Source organism: Lygodium microphyllum, chromosome 20 (assembly GCF_053477565.2).
Source record: "Lygodium microphyllum isolate KBCC chromosome 20, Lygodium_microphyllum_v1.1.10, whole genome shotgun sequence".
NCBI classification, from domain to species: Eukaryota; Viridiplantae; Streptophyta; class Polypodiopsida; order Schizaeales; family Lygodiaceae; genus Lygodium; species Lygodium microphyllum.
The window spans coordinates 96,105,275-96,123,658 of record NC_141154.1 but is presented as its reverse complement, the minus strand read 5'-3'; the positions used below and the strand labels follow the sequence as shown (position 1 = coordinate 96,123,658).

At 40.5% G+C, this 18,384-nt stretch overlaps 1 protein-coding gene across 1 annotated transcript; it reads right to left on the bottom strand.

The window, feature by feature from the left end:
* Positions 1–2,327: 2,327 nt before the first annotated feature.
* LOC148019142 (Long-chain fatty alcohol dehydrogenase family protein) lies at positions 2,328–8,289 on the bottom strand. The gene is made up of 3 exons (XM_087660668.1): positions 7,875–8,289; positions 7,233–7,505; positions 2,328–4,550 (listed from the first exon to the last, which is right to left on the bottom strand). The coding sequence occupies exons 1-3, from the start codon at positions 8,208–8,210 to the stop codon at positions 2,757–2,759; spliced, it is 2,403 nt and encodes an 800-aa protein (XP_087516794.1). The 5' UTR covers positions 8,211–8,289; the 3' UTR covers positions 2,328–2,756.
* Positions 8,290–18,384: the final 10,095 nt, after the last annotated feature.

Sequence of the window (18,384 nt, the reverse complement as noted above, 5' to 3'; positions counted from 1 at the left end):
TACAACAAGACAAGGTTTACTGTTTTAACTTGAATCTACCCCCTACCTCTTTCCAACTTGTTATTTTAGTATATCTACCTTATTCTAACATTAAGCAACTCTTTTATGGATAATATTAAAAAATGCAAAATAAGAATGAAAAAGCAAAAAAGAGAAGGGATTATTTTAGGACTCTCTACTCCACTCTTCCTTGTTTTAAGTAAGGGAGAGTGGGGCTAAATCACCTAAAAGAGAATCCATTTTTTTCCTAATACATGTCTGCTAATCTAAGAGTATAAAAAGATAGAGAAAAACTCTTTGGATATCTTAGCTCCATAATGGGCCCAGGTATCGCAATGGGCTTGGATGTTACAATGGCTTAAAGATTCGGTGGTTGTATGCTAAATTTATGGAAAAGATAAAGAAAAGGAGTCCTCTTTAAGCTCTAGTTGAATAGCAAGGTCACAATCCGAAAGTCTATTCTTACTCCTATGACTATACCTAATATTGCTACAGTTCCCTTCATGGGGCATCTATCTCATGGTAGCAAGTTTCGGCTCCATCAAATAATGGTGGATTGGGATTGAAATTGCTAAGGAAGAAAAGACAGTTTGCCTCTCCTTTCAACTTTTAAAGGCTCGACTTTGGTTAATAATGGTCGCTTTTGATTATACTAGATTAGTTGCAACAAAATTCAAGGTCACAACCTCCCTGATTCAATAGAAGTAACATGAAAATTTAACAATTCCAAGTTGCTCAATATTTGGTTGTTTAAGGAAGAAAGTCATTTAGCAACTTAATTAGGTTAGGGACAATGACCATAGGTCTAGCTCCTCATCATCACAAGTTACTTGGGTGCATTGTGTAGTATGAAACATTCAACAAATGGTTTCTTTCCATATGGAGCCAATTGATAACTCTCCATAGCAATTAATGAGAAAGTCCTAACACAATGGATAGATATATGGGACAATTCTATTTTGGATTTCAAACCAGCTTATCAAATGACTATTCAATATGGGTTCAATGATGGCAAAAAGAATTTGCTCGAAATTATTTTAACAAGTAGAAATGGCCTACTACAACAACTAAAACAATTATTTTTTCTTAAGGATTGGGTCGCCATTATTAGAAGTCCAATAGGCATATGAAAGCCAAAAACAATTTTAAAACATTGAGACACATAGATAGTCAAAGCCCAAGGCTAGTGGAAGACAGAGAGCCCTCAATGAACTCTCAAAACTTTGAAAATTTAGACTCAAACGAATATGTAATGCCTCACCTTCATTCAAATTGAACCTCATTATGTAAAGAAATACCTGCCCGACAACTTGCCACTAGAAAACGATGAAGCTCCTAAATATTGCTACTCTCTCCACTATGTAGAGAAACACCTAGCCAACAACTTGCCACTAGAAAGTGATGAAGTTCCTAAATATTGCCACTCTCCATTCAATAAAGCATCTGAAAAAATAATGAAGGAATATCACAATTTCATTCAGATTGAACCTAGTTTTATGGGAAAATGTGGTCCACAACCTACCAACTAGAATACAACAAAGCTTATGAATACTTCTCTTCTTTTTGTAGAAGAGCTAAAGAAACATTGTGGGGCATCTCATATGGTATCATAAGGAAGTCAAGTGTTGCTAGAGGAAGGTCGCAAATGCAAGAATTGAGATGATACCTCTATATCATTGCTCAAGTTAGAAATAGATTCTGCTAGGAGATGAAGGGAACACCCAAGAATCATATAAGATTTGGGCAACAATTCAAGCTCACTTGCAACACATTATGGCTTTGTAGGAAAAAAGTCTCATTTGGGATTTACAAAAATAAATATACGTTCACATCCTTTGTCATGTCACATATAAGGGGATGATTTGTGCACGTTATTTGGCATCATGTGAAAGAACAATGTTTCCATCAAGAATATTAAAAAATTAATGTTCAAGTTTAGAAAGATGGCGATGCTACAATCTAATAATGTATACAATTTGGTGCAATATACATGTAGATATTGCTCAAATTAGTTGCCTCCATGTAGTTAGAATCATATACTTATCATAATATAATAACTTTTATATTTTAAAAATTCAAAATCTTGAGAACAAATATTGGCAACCAAACAAAATATGGGAGCATTTATTAACCATGTAAAATATGCACTGATTAACCATTAACCATGTCTCACATGACTCGCCTATATATTATTTCATAGGACCACATCAATTAGGGGGAAATATGCTCTATTGCCATCCTAAGTAATGACACTTCTATATGGTGATTGAGTTCATGAAAGGCATACGAATGCTTGGTTCACATGTGAAGAGGAATGAGTCGACTAGTAAGTCCAATCACAACTCGCACTAGGACAATTCTTCTTATTCAATTTCCTTCTACAAGCCAGGGCTTGTGTTTTAGAACCATCTGAGGCCCATTCTCCTTTCAATAAGGCTTGGTATGTTAATATGAACAATGAGGCCCATTCTCTCTTTTCAATAAGGCTTGGTATGTTAATATGAACAAATATTTACATCACGCCATTTTGGTGCTGGTGAAGAAATGAGAGTTACTCTCTCCGAACCTAAAAAGGAGCTGCTCAAGACTTCACAAGCTTTTGATGAGATATTCGGTACAAAAGGCTTAATGACTTTCACTGACACAAATGATTATAGAATCTACTGATTAGTTATTAGCATTAATTATTAAGAATAACCTTAAAGTAAGTACTAAGTCGCAAATAAGAATAGCGCGTAACAGTACGTAGGTAGAAGTCAAGTGCGGCGTAAATGCTGGACAGCCGCGTGGGCGATGCAGTGCGCGATAGATTGGACGGTGACCATGGGGTTGATCCCGATAGAGCTGGGGAAGACGCTGGCGTCTGCCACGTAGAGGCCCCCGACCTCCCACGTCTCCCCGCTCTCCTCCACGACAGACGTGGCGGGGTCCGCCCCCATCCGACACGTGCCCATCTGGTGCGCCGAGCACAGCGGCGTCCCCAGCCCGTCCAGCCGCCGCGACCGCACCACCCGTAGGAACGCCTCCACGTCGGCCTCCGACGTGGCCGGGGTGATGATCAGGCGGTCGCCGTGTCGGCTGTGCGTGCCCACCTCGCGCGCCCCCGCTGCGATCAGCACCCGCAGCGCCGCCTCCCCGCCCTCCAACAGCGCTGCGTGGTCAGCCTCGTGCACGTCGTACTCGATCGCCCGCTCGCCACGTGGCGTCCATCGCACAGCGCCCACTCCGAGGTCGCGCGCGAGGGCGAACACGTGGACGGTCTTGGCGTAGCGGCGCATGCGGGCCTTGAAGTCGCGGGCGGAGAGCCAGGGCATGAGGACGGAGAAGACGGCGGGGTGGAGGGAGGGGACCTGGAGGATGCAGCCGCGCTGGCGCGGAGGGATGGCCGCCACCTGGTTGGAGACGGACGTCAGGATGGCGCCCTCGTAGGAACGGCCGGGCGCGTCGGGGAAGTGGCCCCACAGCATCTGGACCGGGTGGAGGTGGAGGTTCCTGCCGATGTGGGGGTTCTGGAGCCCGCTGCGCTGCAGCAGGAGAGGGCTGCTGAGCGATCCGCAGGCCACGACCGTGACGCGGGACTCGACGAAGAGGTACTGGCCGTCGACGGAGACCACGACGCCGGCGTTCTGACGTGGCTTGCCAGAGATGGAGTTGCGCAGCAGGACGGCCTCCGCCTGCGCGCCGGTGACGATCGCCGCGCCGGCCGCCGCCGCGTCCACGAGCCACGTCTCCGACGTGGCCTGCTTCTGCCCGCTCCAGCACCCGAACGTGCACCAGCCGCAGGCGTGGCTGCCAGCGGGGCAGTTGCGCGGCACGTTGTCGACGTGGAAGCCGAGCTTTTCGCAGCCTTGGCGCAGGATCCGGTTTTGCAGGTTTTCCTCCTCGCGGGTGGTGGCTGACTGGACGCCGAGGCGGGCCAGGACGGCATCCATAGCGGCGGCGTAGACGGGGCTCGCGAAGAGGCCGGCCAGGCCGTGGTCGCGCGCCCACTCCTCCAGCACGTGCGGCGGGGTGCGGAAGGAGGCGCTCCAGTTGATGGCGGAGCCGCCGCCGACGGTGGAGCCCGCCAGAATGAGGGTGCTGCCGCTATCGGTGGAGAGAATGCCTCCGCCCTCGAACATGCGGTCCATGGTGGGGCCTTCCAGGAGGGACAGGTCCGCACGTGCGAAGTAGCGGCCCTTCTCCAGGACCAGGACCTTGAACCCGGCCTGTGCCAGAACGGCGGCCACCACCCCGCCGCCCGAACCGGACCCCACCACCACGGCGTCGCATCGCACGCCGAGCGGCCTTTCCTGCTTGACGTGACTGTACCCAATTAATTTGCTCCTGTCCTTCCACAAGGACGCCAGATGGGACACGTCATCTAGCACTTCGAAGCCTTGAGCTTCGTGCAGGTGCGAAACCAGGTTCTGTGCCCCTCCTAGGATCCCGGCATCGAAAACGCTGGGCGCCAGTGGCGGTTTCCCGTCCGGCGGGCTCTCCGGTTTCTGTGGATCCGGTCCGCAATATCCAATCGCCTCCCAGGTCAAATTCTCCCCACGTTTGTCCACCTGCCAAATCACCACAGCAGAAAGTGTGAATGGGACTGTCGTGCAAATCCACCTGCGGTGGTAGCTTTGTATATATCACTCGTCAATTTATTAATATATTCCCTCCGCATTATTTAAAAAGTCTTTTTAAAAACACACCGCAGTAAGAATTACATATGGTCTCCCTACTTGCATTATCTCTCAAGCGCTTTTGCTTACCCCTAAAAATATTCGCTAAAGAAAGAAAAACACCAGAAGCCTTAATGCTTCACACTAAACACTCAGATTTTGCAGGTTTCATTATCAAATTACAGTCAAGCTATCTCAAAATTTTGCAATAAAAATAAACTTCCCAAGGAATCTGTCAACTATTTTCTTAGTGCAACAATTCAGTTCATGCAAAATTTCCACTTTTCAAGTACATCCTCTTTGTTTTAAGTAGAGTTTGCCTGCAAGAAAGAAAACAATTGCAAAACAATGGAGCATGTCTTGTAGTGAAATTTTGCACGGACATGCTTGCAAGTTACAAGAACGTGCATCTACATCAAAAGAGCACTACATCCAATCTCATATCATCCACTTGTGTTGAGTGATGATCAGCTCACACTATCTTGACTCTTATTCTTGCACTAGCTTTTTTTAAAAAGCCATACCTTTGAAGTACATGCATGGACAATGTTGGCAAGGAATCCTTGTATTTGTTTGTTTAAAGGAAGAGAATTTGAAGAAGCTCTTCACTCCTCACAAAAACTTTTTCCTCAACGGATAAAAATAAACGCAAGTGCCAAAAGCAATATGTTTTAATGTTCAAAATCATCTAAAATCTAGGCTTCATAACTAAAGTACTCAAAAATTATATCATTACTTTTAAGGGCAAAACAAAATTTCAACCGATATTTTAGAATTCCAATTGGTACAAATACACTAAAATGTCTTTTTTGTTGGCAATGAAGAGCATGACGCACAACCAATGGATAGACTTGTAGTAATTGCCGCTATATCCAACATTTTAGAGGGTACTTTGTTCACTTCCATAAGTCCCATATTTCATGGAAGCAAAGCAAAATCAAGTCAAGGGACTTGGCCACATGAGCTATTAATTCAACTACAATGACTCACAAAGTTGATTAACTTGTGCATGACCCTACTCCAAACTTTGAACTGGGTTTAATCCAAGCTCTTACAAAATTTATCTAAAGCTCTCTTTATTCTACAAAAGCATTTTCCATCTCATAGCATTTCACCAATGCTTTCTTGGAAGTGAGACTAATGAGCTTATCATTTCCAAGTTGAAAAGAGCCTACAATATTTCATATTTAAAAAGTAGCCCATCTCTCTCTCTCTCTATATATATATATATACACCTTAAAAGCTAAGAGTCAAATTGTGCCTAAGAAAAGTGGAGGGAGGAATTCCCCCCCGACCTAGGCTGTCGCACTTGCCAGCAACAAGCACATAGACAATACCCACAAACACCCTAAAAAATATCAATGTTAATCTAGTGCTAGCAATGCTAAGAACCTCCATTGGATAGCTTCCATGCACATGGAACAAAAAGCCAATGAGCCAGTTGTAGTGATTTTAAATTCTAACTTCTAAAACATTTTCATTCCTAATACACCTTTCGATGGGACTACTCTACAAGTGGGGTTTGTCGTATTTATTCTTTCTATCATTACTTCTAACATTGAAACGTGCCCTTGTGAGCACCTAGTTATTTTTATTAGTTTAGTATTAGGATCGTTATTTCTTTTTTCGAGCAAGACAAGAATGAATTATGCGGATGGTGAGAAAAAGCACTTATTTTCCCCTTATTTCCTAAGCTATACATACTCCATAGTGAGTTACTCTCCACCAAGGGGTAGTATGAGTGATGGGGTGACAAAGAAGAGAGCATATGTCCAAATAAAGTATTCCTCTTGGTACATTTCGTGCCTCTTAAAATCTTATTCCTCCTAATGCATTGGTACCCTAGCAGAAATCTTTGAAAATGATGACTTCATTGCAAGTTATGTCTATTATAAGGTTAATCATAGCAATCACCACATTTGTGACTCCTAATCACCAATCGAAATTCTCAAAATTATAGCAACCAAGACCATGTCTCTCTTTTTTCCTTGGAGGAGCTACCTACACAAACTTGCATCCTTCTTTCAACTTGTTCATGCATCATTGTTCTCCGTCCTCCTCTGTGCAGAATGGCTCTTATATAAAAGGTAGGGCAAGGTTACACTCTTAACTATCATCACCAACAAGAGGATTAATTGAGCAATACTACAATTGGTAGCCCCAAGGAGATATTTCACTTTAAATTTATGTTAAAGTTAAGTGAATAAAGAGTTCAATTGCAACATTGAATTGAGTACCATTTTTTGGAAGGTGGGGCAAGCCAACACTTTTTTGGTACCAACAAGAAAAGTATCTAAAGAGACCTTTCATTGATAATGGAAAATCTAGAGAAAACTTCGGCATTTGACTTTATTAAGATCTTACCTAAATAAATGAAAAGAGCGCAATCAAATACCAATATGGTGTGTTTCATGTCATACAAGAGGAAAAGATAGTTTCTCCATTCATGTCATAACATAGGAAAAGATAGTTTCTCCATCCCTTTTCAAGACTTGACTCCACTAACAAGTTGAGGTGAGACTTTAAAACATTTGCTTTAAAAAATAATCTACCTAAAGGGGGCAAAATGATTACCTGAGAGAAGAGGCTAAACATGGAAAATATCTTGAAAGCGTCGAAGACCAATCGAAAGGAGACGTAGGGACTCTGCGACCAAGCTCTTAGTATCAATTTCTCCCGTTCCCGAGATGGTATCTCATCGAAGCTTCGAAGGTAAGGAAATTTTGGGCCGATGGTACCATTGCCCAGGAGGGCGTACGTGCCCAATCTAGATGACAACAACCACAGCACCCAGCGAGCCACTTGCAGAGGCTGAGCCTTCAACCTGTTCTCCATAAGACCAGCCGCCTAGCAATGGAGACAGTCTCTCAGAACAAACACACACATGCCTACATAAACTCATTTTATCCTTCTAACAGCTTATCTTGCGATCAAACTACACCTTACATGCGTTCACAATACATCACTCATCCAGTTCAACATGGGACGCTCGCCAATTTGCCTGGAGATGCATGACCACAGGCACACAGAGTGGATGACCACATCACACAGAGAAAGAAAGCAGTGGTGATATGATACCTCATACTAATTATTATAACTGATGATGGTGGATTATGGAGCATGCACAGAACAGTAGCCTAATTCAGAGACTGGACACATGAATCGACGATTAAGGAAAGCTTTAAAACACAGCACAGGCGCCTCATGCAGGCTTACATAGTGCGGCACTGCCGCTTGGGAGCCGGAGAGCTCATAGAAAGCCTTGGCTGCTGCAAAGTCGTCTCGTCCTTCTTCTTTTCCTTCCTCTCGTTCGCTTAATTCAGTGCTATTGGCTGCCTGCTCGTCAATGGCATGAGGAGGAGGCAAAACGTTGCCTACGAGATGATAATCAGACGCTGCGCCTGCTGCTGCATCCGATGATGGTGAGGACGATGATGGCGGGTAAGGAATAGATGGTATATATGTGTCCACCAGAGCAGAAAGGCTCTTCATCTGAGCCTCCGAGAACGTGTGGGAGTACCTCACTGATAGCAGGTCATCGCTTGCTCCCATGGCTGCTTCTCTCTCTCTCTCTCTCTCTGTCTCTCTCTCTCCGGGCGCTTTCCTCCTCTTAAGTAGGCTACTGCTACTGCACGGACTCAATGCATCCCTTTTTATTGTGGAGAGCCTCGCTGGCTCTTTCAGTATTACTGCGTAATGGACCCCACCATCAAATTAGACCTACTTTTCTCTTCCTTATTTTAAATCGTCAAATGGCAACTGGCTGTCTCTCTCTCTGCTCTCGTATAACTAGGTGCTGTTCACACCACCCCAAGAGTACTGAGAAACAGGGGTCAAATTGGTTCAGCACCCCAAACGTGATGGGAACCTAAGGCTGGGTTCAGATGAGAGGCGGCAGAGATATCTCAAAGGGGCATACTTTTGACATGGCATCCCACAAATGGCTGAGACTTCCCTCCTTTTTCCGTCGGACCCACCCTCTTTCTACCGACCCTTCCCCCTCGGAAGAGCCTTGGTATTAAGGAAAAACCTATTTACCTTCTTGTAGCACACTACCTTCAGCTTCGCTATTCACACAAAGGAGATGGAAGGTTGGTCATGTTTTGCACTGCCGCCGCCTCCGTCTGAACCCATCCTAAGGTGAAATTCTGCTTCCGAGGCCTCTTTCTTTGGACAGTCTAGTGTGGCCGTAATGAGCAAGTATTCAATAAGAAGCATGTTGATCTTCTTTACCAACTAAAAGATAACAATTTCCTACAAGTGGCAAGAAGATCTTAAACTCTCGCAATGCAAGAAGCTCGAGCCACCATCAATGAAAACTGGAAAAGAGTATCCAAAGAAGAAAAAGAAGAGATGATCAAGAAGCACATTGCAAAATTAATCCACTCGATTATCTTTACAACCGCTGGTCCAAACTCACACATGACTTCTCCTCATAATGGGGACCTTACAACTTTGAGCACCATGGATCGTTGGTGGCACCTTACAAGGGTAAGGCATTGAGCATATCTAAACCCCCCCCCCCCCCCCTCAAAGTCCACCCATAAGTGAACTAGCTCCTTGGCCCAATGTTGAGTCTCTGAAATGAACTTAAAGCAGATCCTTCAAGAATGCTTTGGTGAAGACATTAACTCCATTCTCCTAGACTATTGGACAATAGACTAGCTCCATTATCCCATCCTCGATCAAATCATGCACATAGTGATATTGGATCTCTATATGTCTTGTGCGTGCATGAAACACTGGATTCTTGGCAATGGCGATGCAACTCTGATTATCACACCTTAGCACAGTCGGATCTTCATCCTACACTCCCATATGCCATAAGGACTAAGCGACATGAAGTGTGGAAGATGATATGGGAGAAAGACCCTCCACAATACGGGACCACACTGTGCCCCTGCCCAAGTCCACTCCCTCACACTAATGATGAGACCCAAGCCCAACCCAGCCCTTCCTAGATAACCCTTATTGTGTGTAATGCACAGCTTAAGTAATGTTAAGCTTGCCTATCATATGGTTATACTTAGCTTTATCAATCTCATCTTCAAGATCCTCAAAGACTAACATACTCTAAAGCTTGGGTTTGACATTTTTGTATACACACTTTGTGGCATGATCAGTGTATACTTTTCCCCACACTTGAAACGTAAGCCTTTTTCCTTTCTTTCTTTGTAGAGATCCATAGGGATAGACTTAGAACTCATGTTGGCTGAAATATATTTAGGCTTGTTGTCCCCTTGTTTGAAGTCAACTCTAGGACTGCTTGCTGTCCTGAAATTACTTTGAGGTCTTGAAGCATTGAATGGTGGATAAGTTGGTACTCTTAAGCCCCCATTTGGAACATGATTGCTACCATAAATGTTATCAACTTGCCCCTATTTTAAAACAATCCTTGGCTGTCTAAAACCATGCTGAAATGATAATTGGCAATCAAAAGAAAGAGAATTCAGATTTCAAATTAAAAAGGAAAAATGGGCAACCTATATTCGTTTGCCATGTGTACATTGTCAAAAAATCAATTATTTATTTTGGTTAGATGTGACCAAGAACCAACTCAAGCCTTGCCCTCACCCATTGCTCAAATAGGTTTGCAATTCGCAAATGGGTTCAACACTCACTTCCATGAGACATTGTGAGTTCCCAACTAGGTTCCTAATCTAAGTGCAAGCCTATGCATGGGGGGGGGAAAGGTTCTTGAGCAATGTAAGAAACTCAACACGTGTTTGCCCTTCGAGACACCTGAAGTCCAAAATGACTAGATGAGTTTCACGATAAGTGTTAAGGCCAAAAGTGGCCTACTAAAACAAATTACACACACACACACATGCATAGAAAGTTCTTACAAGTAAGAGAAGTTCAGTGGAAAGTCCCAATTTCCAAATTCCTAATAGATAATTTGTGAATTTTTAATAATTGTTAATATACTTGTATCTAATTGTCAATTCTAAATCCTTATCTTTTCAAAATATTTTTCCCTCTCAAGTCACCGATCGCACACTACATAGACTATCAAAGAACTCTACGGCCTACCCTTTGCTGAATGCCCACACTCTTGACTCCTTTATCTTCATGGTGTTCTTGCCAACTATCTCACTCTCACTTGCTACCTCTCGTGACTTGTCTACCAACCATATGTTATCAAACACCTCAATTGAGTCCTTCATGTCACATTGCAACCATGCTAGACCTGTACATTGCAATATAATGCTAAACAATGCAATTGGAGTTTGGTTGCTACCGCCCATTGCACTCCACAATGACATGTTGATTGGCAACTCAAGCTTGTGACTCGAGAGGTTGTGCACTGTGATGGTACCATATTTGTAAGTTGCTCAAACTTCTCAAAGGTTGAAGCTATTCTATAGCACAATATTAGTGAGCTTGGGAATCTCCTAATTCCCTTTTTTTTAATAAAAATACTAAAAAGGTAGTACTTGGATAACTAGTGCCGATAAGTTTCTCAAAACCATATGATGTAAACTATCGTTGGAAAGCGCTTGAAAAACAAAATCTATTGAGTCATAGAGCATTCAATTTGGAGTTATAGTGTTCAAGTTATGACAAATCCAAAGATTTGGCCATGTGTCCCAAACTTATGGGAAATTCCCATATTCCCCAATATGGTGTTCTATTCAAATGTCTATTTAGCTCATCATTTTCATTGATGTTGTTGGGCCTCGATGTTGTAGGTCTCATAAGTCATGACTTTGTTCAATGTTGTGACTCATGAACATTAGTCAAACACTAGCAAAATGATTATGCATTATCATTGTTGTTCATGTCCTTAGATCGGTTACACACAAGACATGAGCCCTTGCCCACCCTCAAAATTGTAGGGGTGTCTTGCCACATGTCAAAAAGTTGTTTATTTCACTTTATTTTATAGGCTGAACCCAAGGGTGGGCAGGCAAGATCCCCCTCGTAAGGTGCATCATCCATGCCTAAGGCAAGTAAAGACAATGGTTTCTTTCATTAAAAAAGAAGTTCATTTAATAAGATTTAAACTCTCGCCTTGCCCATGAAAGTCCATTGGTCTAACCACTATGCCACACAAGCATATTGGAAAGTGGGCAAGCATTCTGGTGTGTAATCATATGATGCCCCAACTCGGGCAAGCAGTAAATTGGCAATTGTAACTAGCCTTGGTAGCTAGAGTCCATGTAGCTGTTGACTGGAGTTCCTTAGCCCTTGATAGCTACAGAAGCATTGCATGCAATCGCTTGGAGTCTATGTTATCATATTGGGTGAGCCTAGTTGAAGTAGCAAAGTTGGACTTCAAGCTCCATAGTAGAATATAACATAGACTAGTATTTTACTATTTTGAATATCCATCAGAGTTCAATTAATAAGGAAAGAGAGAGAAAATTTCCCTCTTTCTATACCAAATGAAGTTACTTTATTTATGAAGACAGTAGTGATTCCAACTTTCAATGATGATGCATTGGTATAGCCTTGTACTAATATTAAACATGTTTTGTATGGATTTTCGAGTGGAATGCCATTCTGATCTAAAATGGTTTTCTAAATCGGTTGAGATTGACAAAACTATACATGCCGCATTGGGATTGGTTTCAGGTTAGTCCCAAGCTTTTCTTTCTCTTAAATCATAAAAAGATAGTCCCTTTCTAATGATATCTTCATATAAATTCCCAAATCATAAGACTTATTTTCTCAATCATTAAAAAAAATTCATTTTACAGTAAAGTTATGAGGGAAAAAAACATCATGTTTCAAAAAAATGATGAAGTGAATAATGAGAGATAAGAGATGAGAGAAAAATATAATTTCTATTTATGTCGAAAAAATATATTACTCTTTCTCTCTCTCTCTCTCTCTTTGTCTCTCTCTATAGTTATCCATTTCAAACAACCGATTTATGGAATCAAGAGCAAGAATGTGAGTCCACATGCAAGGTAATGATATGACCAGTAGTTTTAGAGGTTAGTTTTAGAGGACACTAGTGAATTGTATGGTGAGATGTGGGGAGTATTGTGGGGTTGCCCAAAAGGCTCCATGTTTTGCCTAGTAGGTTGCATTTTGCAAGTCCAATCTTTAAGGTTTTAAGTAGATAGGCTTGAGATGAGCCATCTCAAGGCGATCACCATCAAGATTGGTAAAGATGTGGTTGTTGAGAGATAAAAAAGCATTGTCATGATATTGAAGAGTATTACGTCAATATAAATGCAAACATATTGCTTGGTTTTAAAAGATACATGAGTACAACTCATGAAAACAATCTTGTCATTCTTTCAAAATCAAATCAAGTCAAAAAATCCAACTTTTGACTTTCCCTACGTGCCACCTAACTTGGGTGAGGTGGAGGGTCAGGACACTCCTTATAGCTCCTTTCTTCTATCTTTGGTAGACTTCTTTGAATGAATTATTTAGTTATCATAGCTCCATATTGTAGTATAGCAAAGCTGACCTTCTAAGTGCAAAATGGGGTTATCAATATCAATAATGAACATGAAAACTTTGGTGCTAGAATAAAGCATTTTGTAGTCCATATGCCTCATCTTTAAGTAGGTGTGATGAATGATGAAAACAAGGAATGACAAGTTTTAATATTTGGGAAAAATAAAATACTAAACTTCATCAATAATCAAGAAAGTCTCTTCATTTCTCCTTTAACTTCATCAATAATCAAGAAAGTCTCTTCATCTCTTCTTTTCTTGTAGGTTTCATGGCTTCTCTCTCCTTCTCTCTCTAATTCTAGTTGGTACTTTATTTTTTCCAAACATTAAATATTTTCCTTCTTTGTTTTCATCATTAATCAATAAGCAAGAAAGTCTCTTCATCTCTCTTTTTCTTGTAGGTTTCTTGGCTTCTCTTTCCTTCTCTCTCTAATTCATATCTTTCTCTCTCCTCTTTTCTCTCTCTTTTGTACTCTTCTCTCTCCTCTCAAGTCCCCATCTTGATAATGGTAGAAAGCGAAAAGGTAATGCCTTATTGCACATGCAACTAATGGTGGTTTTTCAATTTTTTTTTTTTGGTCATTGATAGCGTACAAAGTCTTTCATTTTTTTTCACAACCTATTAGGCTAATCCGTCCATGTAAAAAGTAAAAGACAATAAAATTTTGAACACAAATGCTAACACTAAGAATGCTTGGAAATATTGGCAATTCGAAGGAGACTGGAAATTTAGCAAAAGCTAAATAAAAATTTGAATGTGAATGCTTACGCTAAGAATGCTTATAAAAAGTTGGCAATTCGAAGAGTTTGAGTTGATAAGATAAAATGACATGAGAGAGTTCAAGAGAGGGAGTTGAGAGGAGGAGACTCACAATATAGTCTTGATTGATGAGATGAGAGAGTAAAGAGTTTGGGGTGTGTGTGTGTGCACGTGCGTGTAGAGAGAGAGAGAGAGAGAGAGAGAGAGAGAGTGTGTGTGTGTGTGTGCCAAACTGATGTAGCTTAGTTGGTTAAGTTGAACATGGTAGTTGCCAAAAGATATTCGATTCAACTTCTACATTCTGCATAGTCATTTAGTATAAGTGTTAAAAAAATGGAGGATTGAACCCATGTTAGTGGGTTAATAAAAACAAGTGTCTTACCACTAGTATAGCCACTTGATTACACACACACACACACACCCCACAATAATAGACCTATCATTGCCTTGATTAAAAACAAGAGGTTATGTAGTGTTTTGGGAATATAGTTTTATTTAGTTAGATGGTTAGTTTTCTTGCATAGTTAGATTTACATAAATAGCTATATTTAGTTGATTAATTTAAACTAAAGCTAATAACAATATTTTGGTTTTAGATTAATAAATAATTCATAATTCAATGTTATTTTTAAATGTGAAACTAACCAATGTTATGCTTTGAATTAGTGTAGTTTGCTCATTGGATTCAATCTCATCATTGCAAGCTTCACTGAAGCGAAGGTAATTGCAATTTTTATATGTACAATCTTCCATAATGTTAGAATCTATAATTGTTTTCTTTTTCTTTTATTAAATAGTAAAAAAAGCAAAGAAAAGTACATATTGTCTTGACAAGTAGGAGAATGACACCTTCCTCTATAATTATAAAACAATGAGGACATTTATGTTAGCACTTCACATGTTGTTTATACAGGATATGTATCTATTATTTTGTGTTACTATTATGCATTTATAAAATTATAAGTTAAGCCTCAACAAAAAACATTTATGAAATGTAAAATCTACCATGTCGTCTCAGGCTTTGGCTAAGCAAGTTTCTTTTTTTGGTTTTATGTTTTGCAAGATACTCTTCATTTACACGACATCTAAGGCAATACGGCAAGTTTTTGGTCAAATTTGATTAGCTTCAAGAACTTGTGAACAACTAAGCTCGATGAAAACTATTTGGGAAATCATGCAGTTTTTTCAAACTACAAGCAATATTTCAATCATAGAATGGTACTAACGACGCTGAAACTTTTAGTATCACTCACAATTTCAAATGGTCAACTTTTGATTCCAGGCAGCATAAAAAGTAAACTACGTGCTGCCAAGATAATTAAAAAACAAGGATTTGCACAGAGCAGAACACAATATAATACCACTACTTAAACTTGGCTGCACGTGTCACCCTCCTAAGCGCAGTTTATTTTTAATTAGAAGAAGATTCCGAAAAGGTGTGATGTTTTGAACTACCTAAACTTGGCTGGATGTGTCACGACTCACCCTGGTTAGCGTAGTTTTATTTTTATTAGCTTACGAAAAAGGATGATGAGGCGTTTTCTTCTCCTCCTTGTTTGCCATTATTTTCCATGGATCACATCAGCTACCAAGTCGTTGAGTTCTGGTGCTCCATCTATCTCGTGAGTCGCGTTCTCCTCTTGACCGTCATCTGATTGCGTATTTAGAAGATGGTGGTTGGACTTGTCGCCGCACGCACAATCAGATTCGTGCGCCTTTCGATCGCCAAGAAAGTTTGGTGTGAATTCGTAGCACGTAAATTGCTACGTTCCGTTTCGCGTGTATGGGGAGCTGAATATGACCATGGCGGCTCCCTCTCTAGTCTCGACAAGTAAGGAGTTTGCACACCCGGCTTCATGAGATCAGCTTTGCACCTTTCTTTCTATCATCTCACCTTTCCCCTAAGGTAATATTGCATTTCCCCTAAGGTAATAATACATTTTACCTTCAAATTTCATGCACAAAGTAAATGTGGAATGATCGATCCCAAACTTATACTCCTTTGGTGGGCATGCTAATGAGTTCAATATAACTCAAGAGTCCCTTAGGCATTTGAACTTAAAGCTCGGTGGGTAGAAGGGAGCCTCCACCCTCAAAAAATCGTGCGCAAAAGTGTACGCATGGTAGCAAGCCTTAAAAGAGTGAAAAAGAGTTTGCAGGAAGGGAACATGAGACAAAACGTGGAAAGGTTTTTACTTTTCCAAGGATATACCAATCACTATATTTTAAAATAAACAACACAAACAATGAGACATAATTTTTCTTTACAATCTCAAGTATGCTTCATCATCAACATCTTGCTTACAATCTTGAGTGGTCCATCATGTCAGGTAGAGAAACTTAAACAACAAAAGAGATATTCTAAAAAGGTGTAGGGTGTGTTGATATCACATCATATGAGAGAGAGAGAGAGAGAGATCTATTAAGAAAGTAGAGAGAGAGCCATGTGTGGTGCATTTACTTGAAGCAATGCTCCATAGGTGGCCCACATGCAAGAGGGCGCGAGAGAGAGATTCTAGAGAGAGATAAATCTATTAATAAAAGATAGAGAAAAGTAAAGAAAAAAGGGATTACTAGATTTTTTTTGAATGCATATGTTGCGTACCATATAGGCTTGGGTTTCTCTTTTATTGGGTTTGGTAGATTAAAAAATTAGTGTAGATTATGAAGTAGTAAAATTTACATGAGCAAAAATGGTAAACCATGCCAAAGGCCTCTAATCCAAAGACTTCACTAGCTTACTTATAAAATCCAAAGGCTTTATCTTTCTTAGAGAGTCTCTTGAATAAAAGTGAAGCTTTTGAGAAGATGCACAAGTCCCTACTACCAAGTATTCCCTTGGGACTCTTTATATGACCATGGCCACAGACGCATTACTAAAGACCCATATTGGTTGAATTACTAGTCCTCTAATTACAACCTAAAGTCTTTTTGATACTTCATTGAAATTGTCTTTGTTCCCTAATAATGCATGTTTTCAACTAATAGATGACAAGCGTAACTTGGTTCTCTCCATGTCGTTTTGGATCTTTCTCAATACTACCTTGACTTCAATGCATTCATCAACTAGTGTTTAATAGTTTCATCATGTCTACCAACACAATGGACACAAAGGAGAACAATGGGTAAATTTGTTAATTCGGTCTGGATTGGGATATTTCTAGCCATAGTAATCCTCCACAATAGGGTATTGAGCTTTAGCCTTGAAGATGTTCTTCAATCTTTTTTTCCATGTCATCATTATGGCCCTTGATTCTTCCCTCTTCTAATTGTGTGATGAATTTAGAAACCATCTACTATTTGGTTCTCCAAAGCACCCTCTTTTCTTCAAAGCAAGCATAGTATTATCTTTGCTGTTTAACCAAAATTTAAAGGGCTCCTCATTGATTTGAGATGATAGTCTTATCTTTGTTGTTTACCCAAAATTGAAAGGACTCCTCCTTGATTTGAAATGATGTGGGCCACAAATCCTTGTTTTTCACCAAAACGGAATGCAACCATTCTTCTTTCTCTTGATTTAGCATAGATCTAATCTTTATCTTGTTCCTTCCTAGCATAACAAGTTGCTCCCTTCAAAGCATCAAGAAGTTGCCGAGTCACTTTAGAGACACCAACCTTTATCTAGTTTTCACTGTTGAATAAAGCATCTATCCATTTGTAATCTGGCCACCACTACTTCTAAAACAACTTCACCTTGGACAACTAGCACAAGGTCATAGTTTCCCATGATTGACCTTGTGAGACTTTCATACGCATTGTGAAGGTAGGTAGACAACATTTTCCTTAAGGGGCTCAACTCTTGTTATTTCTTAAAAAGGGATTCCATCTTACTCCATTGTGTGGCTATGAAGGGGAACACCATGGCCATAAAAATAGCGATAGGGGAGAGAATAACCTTGAGCATTGTGATTGGATTAGTAAGCCCAATGGCACAACCTAGTTTAGCCTTGATTTTGGCAGCCATTTTCTCCAACAACTACTTGAAATAGTAGATAATTCTTCCTTTCGCTATTTCAATGAAGCCTAGAGATTGGATCTAATTTGGAGTACTGTCCTAGGATATAAAGATTATATTTGACATTTGTTTTGCTCACCATTCAAACTTGATAGGGTTGAGAAATCACTATAAATCTTCAAAAGCTCCTTAGCCAAATCTAGTTTGGCCTTAGAATTGTCATATGTGAACATTTGTGAACATAAATATTGACCTTTGGGTAGTGGGAGTGGCCTGATGCAGCCTTTCCTTATTGCTTGAGCCACATTACACAACAAGGGATGAGTAACTACTGCAAAAAGTAGGGGGGAAAAGAGGATGCCATATGCTGATGCTACATTTAATCTCAAAAATTACAAGCATATATATTTATAGACATTGTAGTAAAAGTAATTGAGAAAAGAGCCCTTACCATCCTACAAAGTGCGTTGCTAAGACCACATTTTTCCACTACTATATCGATGAAATTCTAACAAATATGGTTATATGCTTTTACAAAATCCATGTTATGGAGCAAGTCATACCACCACTCACAATCAATCCCTAGAATTATAT